The sequence below is a fragment of the Moschus berezovskii genome, chromosome 9, assembly GCF_049115385.1.
Source record: "Moschus berezovskii isolate FMDL1 chromosome 9, NW_MosBer_1.0, whole genome shotgun sequence".
NCBI lineage: Eukaryota > Metazoa > Chordata > Mammalia > Artiodactyla > Moschidae > Moschus > Moschus berezovskii.
Genome location: NC_142468.1, coordinates 91,704,713 through 91,709,796, shown reverse-complemented (window position 1 = coordinate 91,709,796; position 5,084 = coordinate 91,704,713). Strand labels below are relative to the sequence as shown.

At 45.9% G+C, this 5,084-nt stretch overlaps 1 protein-coding gene across 1 annotated transcript; it reads right to left on the bottom strand.

The window, feature by feature from the left end:
- Nucleotides 1-2,796: 2,796 nt before the first annotated feature.
- Nucleotides 2,797-4,948, bottom strand: RPLP1 (ribosomal protein lateral stalk subunit P1). The gene is made up of 4 exons (XM_055436006.2): nt 4,741-4,948; nt 3,949-4,023; nt 3,151-3,268; nt 2,797-2,933 (listed from the first exon to the last, which is right to left on the bottom strand). Exons 1-4 carry the CDS (start codon nt 4,810-4,812, stop codon nt 2,854-2,856), a joined length of 345 nt encoding a protein of 114 aa, XP_055291981.1. The 5' UTR covers nt 4,813-4,948; the 3' UTR covers nt 2,797-2,853.
- Nucleotides 4,949-5,084: the final 136 nt, after the last annotated feature.

Sequence of the window (5,084 nt, the reverse complement as noted above, 5' to 3'; positions counted from 1 at the left end):
GCCCTGGGATGCTGCAGTCCAGATTGAACAGTTCAGTTCAGTCGCTCAGTCATGTCTGACTCTGCAACCCCATGGACTGCAGCACACCAGGCCCCCCTGTCCATCACCAACTGGTCAAACTCATATCCATTGAGTCGGTGATGCCATCCAGCCAACCCATCCTCTGTCATCTCCAACACCACAGTTCAAAAGCATCAATTTTGCTACACTCAGCTTTCTTTACAGTCCAACTCTCACATCCATACATGACTACTGGGAAAACCATAGCTTTGACTAAACAGACCTTTGTCAGCAAAGTAATGTCTCTGCTTTTCAATATGCTGCCTAGGTTGGTCATGGTTTTCCTTCCAAAGAACAAGCACCTTTTAATTTCATGGCTGCAGTCACCATCTGCAGTGATTTGGGAGCCCAAGAAAATAGTCTGTCACTGTGTCCACTGTTTCCCCATCTATTTGCCATAAAGTGATGGGACGAGATGCCATGATCTTAGTTTTTTGAATGCTGAGTTTTAAGCCAGCTTTTTCACTTTCTTTTCACTTCATCAAGAGGCTGTTCAGTTCCTCTTCACTTTCTGCCATAAATGTGGCGTCATCTGCATTTGAGATTGTTGACATTTCTCCCAGCAATCTTGATTCCAGCTTGTGCTTCATCCAGCCCAGCATTTTGCATGATGTACTCTGCATATAAGTTAAATAAGCAAGGTGACAATATATAGCCTAAACATACTCCTTTCCTGATTTGGAACCAATCCATTGTTCCATGTTCGGTTCTGTTGCTTCTTGACCTACATACAGGTTTCTCAAGAGGCAGATAAGGTGGTCCGGTATTCCCATCTCTTAAGATTTTCCAGTTTGTTGTGATCCACACGGTCAAAGGCTTTGGCATGGTCAATAAAGCAGAAGTAGACGTTTTTCTGGAACTCTCTTGCTTTTTCTATTGGCTTCCTGCTAATGCAGCATTAGAGGGGTGAGTGAGCTGTCCATGGACCTAGATACACTTTCAGTGGCCACAGAATAGAATTTTAACTATGTAACTGTTTAAACAAATATGCTTGGTGACCGAGCATGCCATGTGAAACTAGCAGAGACACCAAAGCTGCTGCATGCTCCAGTAGGATCAGTAGGAAAGGGACTTGGGGAGCACAAGGCTTGCCTGGGATTCAGGAAGCCTGGGAAGCCAGCTGTGTTCTTTATACCTTATGCAGAAGGGAAGAAACGTGCACGTGCCACCAAGTGTTACTTGGTTCATTCTCCAATATGAAGTAGGTGATTCTTACTTTGCAAAGGAAATCAAGGCTCAGGGAACTGGAAGGTGGGTGGAACTGGGCAGGCTTTATTGTTATCAAATGAATAAGACTGCTGTGGCCTCCTAATTTGATTATCAGGACATTCTTTGGAAAAACCTTTTTTAGCTTTACTATTAAGATTTTTACTATATTAAGACTTCTTTTGGGACTTCCCAGGTGGTCCAGTGGTTAAGAATCCACCTGCCAGTGCAGAGGACACAGGTATGATCCCTGGTCTGGGAAGATCCCACACATCTCTGATCAACTAAGCATGCACCTGTGCTCCACAAAAGCCACCACACAATGGAGTCCCCATCCCTGCCTGCGGCAGTTAAAGCCTGGGCAAACAGCACAAACCAAAAGAATAAATTTTAAATGTACTACTTCCTTCACTACATGAGAAAGCTAGCTAATGCAGGAGCAGCAAGGGCAGGAGCATGGGGAACAAAGAGCTCAGTTGATAAAGAACCCACCTGCAATGATTTGATTCCCAGTTTGATTCCTGGGTTGGGAAGATCCCCTGAAGGGAAAGGCTACCCACCTCAGTATTTTGGCCTGGAGAATCCCGCAAAGACTTGGACACAACTGACTTTTTGGACTTTTACTTGGAGTCATTGTGTGGTTTTAATCCATGAACTTACTGTGCTAATTACTTGTTACCACAATGCTGGCCTTCATTTAGGTTAGACGTTATGCATTTTGTAAGTCTCCAAAATTTGAATGACATTTTCGTCATTTTTCTCATTGTATCCCACCTGCCTCAAGGTCCTAAATTATTTACACCTTACAATTTTTTGTTAAATACGTCTCGCTCTTTTAAAAGTGTTTTGAGCTTTACATAAATGTTAATATGCTATATATATTTACGTACTTTACTAGGACTTGCTTAAACCTCACCCTGTAGGAATTCCTCATCTGTGGTTTCCACTGACAGTCTGGGGCCACTTATTTTGTTTGAATGTTGTTGTTCAATCACTAAGTCGTGTCCTACTCTTTGATGAACCACTGAGATGTGGCTACAGTAATGTATACAAAGTGGTCCTATACACTAGAGTGAACATGTTTAGGGCCATGGGCCCGAAAGTCCTACAACTCCTCAACCTCATGTCCCTATCAAATGCACAGATGTCCCAAGTGCCTAGCACCTAACAGATGCTCTGAATATACATTTTATATGAATCCAAGTTCTAGGCTGGCTCTGTCATTTTGAAAAGTGAACCAATTTACCCTTTGCATCATTGTTCAGTCACCCCTCCCCACAGAGCTACTTCATCTTTCAAAAATCTGAGATCTGGATGACACACCCCCATGCCCAACAGTGACTCTTATTCAGGTCTAGAGAACAGATCCTTATCATGAAGTCATGTGAGTAATCTGGACAAGATGTCTGCTCTGAGCCTTTCTCCTCCAGCCTCCCCATGCAGTTCTCAATGTTGCACCCAGCTCCTGTCATGACAGAAAACACTGAAAGCCAAAGCTCATTTTTACACAACACCCCCCAGAACTCTCAGTTAAAACCAACAGCAGCAAACAGCTCAGCTTTTTATTGAATGTGTTACTAAAGAGGCTTAGTCAAAAAGACCAAAGCCCATGTCATCATCAGACTCTTCAGATTCTTCTTTCTTTGCTTCTACTTTCTTCTCCTCAGCTAAAAACAAAGCAAAAAAACAGTCAGTTACCTCACTAAAACTCCAAAGAGCTCCAGGACCTACAACTCACATAGTCAAAAATATCCTAGCTTTCCCTCATCAAATGATGCCTCTTGTTTTAAGATTTCTATGTATCTATTCTTAGCAAATGAAGAGCAATTTTGCCCCTATACCTTTAATCTCCACCCTCCTCCTTCCAATAACCAAGTTTCCTACCTGGGGCAGCAGCGGTGGATGGGGCAGGACCTCCTGCTGGTGCAGCACCAGCTGCTGGAGCAGGTCCACCAGCCCCCACATTGCAGATGAGGCTCCCGATGTTGACATTGGCCAAAGCCTGCAACACATGTGCATATTCAGGTAAATGCTTAGTTCTGGCCTCCTGTTACAGCACCGAAATGCTGGCTTAACTTACAAGTACAGTTCATGAATCCTCTTAACAGTGAATTCTATTTTTTTAAGACTTCTATGTAATTCTGTGTAATTTTTCCAAGGAATTCACGAAGAGAGATACAGGTACAGTGTTTCCATTCTCAAGACTGAAGAACAGGAGATGAATAGAGGCTATTAGTTTCACTTGCCAGAGATTAAGTAACCTACACTGTGGAAGGTGGCCACTGCTACATTCCTTCGTCTTTTATATTCCGATACAGAATAAGCGATCAATAAAATGTCACCACCATGCTGGCAGGATTTACTTGGAACAGCATGGATAGTATATCTTGGATGACCCTTTTTTAATGAAAGAATGACCTGGTAGTATATTTTCCTCATGATTTTAGAACAGAAGGAAAGAGAAAGCAGGGTATGAGACCATGAGAAAAAGACACCACAGAGCAAAACCATAATTAGCTCCTAGAGAAAGAAATATGAGGCAATACACCTTCTATCTGGACAAGTCCAGTGAAACGTGGGGCATTCCAGCACTTATGGAGGTTAGCAGGAGCACCTGATATAATAAATCAGTAGGTCTTCCAAAATTTGCTTCTCCAAATCACCTTTTCACCATCACCTTACCTTTGCAAACAAACCTGGCCAGAAAGGCTCAACATTTACACCGGCTGCTTTAATGAGGGCATTGATCTTATCCTCCTAAAACAAATAAAACGGGCACCCCATCAGAGAGCACTTTCTTAAATGTCTTCAAAATACTGCAAATTGAAAGCAAATCACTGATAACCTGGGTACAAAAGCATTGTTTACCAATACGAGTACTCTATTGGCACTGCAGGTATACTAATCTAAGACGACCGTTTCTTCCACTCTTAAGGCAAAAGAAATGCTTCTGCTCCCGTATGCCAGGTACTTTGCAAGGCCTCGAGTTCATCGCTGCCATTTCACAGGCTGGGACCTGCCCTGCTATTTTAAGCTGTGAGGCAAGGCCAGAGGTGGAGCAAAGCGCAGTGTTCCCCTCCACACCACACAGCCAGGCCCCACAAGGCCCCTCAAGGCCTACTCAGAGGACCAAGGAAATCACACCCAAAGAAGATATATTGTCCTGGGACACGTTATAGTTGCGCGTGAGGCTACCCACGGGTTGCACACGTTTCTTTAAATAAAAAAAAGTTCTCAAAGTCGGAGCGCTCCGCTGTAAGTGAAACTCACTCACTCCAGGACGGGCACGTGGCCGATGCCCCAGACAGCCCGCACATGTGTCCATCCGATGGGTGCCCGTCCCGCCTGTCCGCCCCTCCGCCGGGTGTCGATGGCTGCCGCTCCCGCCGGAAGGGCCTGCCCCGGACGCCTGCGAGGGTGGGGAACCGGCCGCCCACACAGGCCGCCACGCCGCCGGCCCAGGCCCGCACTCACCGTAACCGTCACCTCATCGTCGTGCAGAATGAGGGCAGAGTAGATGCAAGCGAGCTCCGAGACGGAGGCCATGGTGCGGGCGAATGCTAGATGGGAGCTGCCGGGCGCGGTGCTAGTCGCCGGATGAAGTGAGGGCCTCACCCCAAAACGGCCTTAGCTTCCTCGGAAGAACCGAGCACCTTAGCGGCAGCGGAGGAAAGAGAACCGCGCGCTTGCGCGCAGCCTCTTATACCCGTCACGCGAACCAATCGGCTCCGTGATTTCCGGAAGAGGCGTGGCCGGAAGAGGCGGGGATAGATCATACCGCGACTTCCGGCTGAAGACGCCTGCGCAAACCTGTGAGT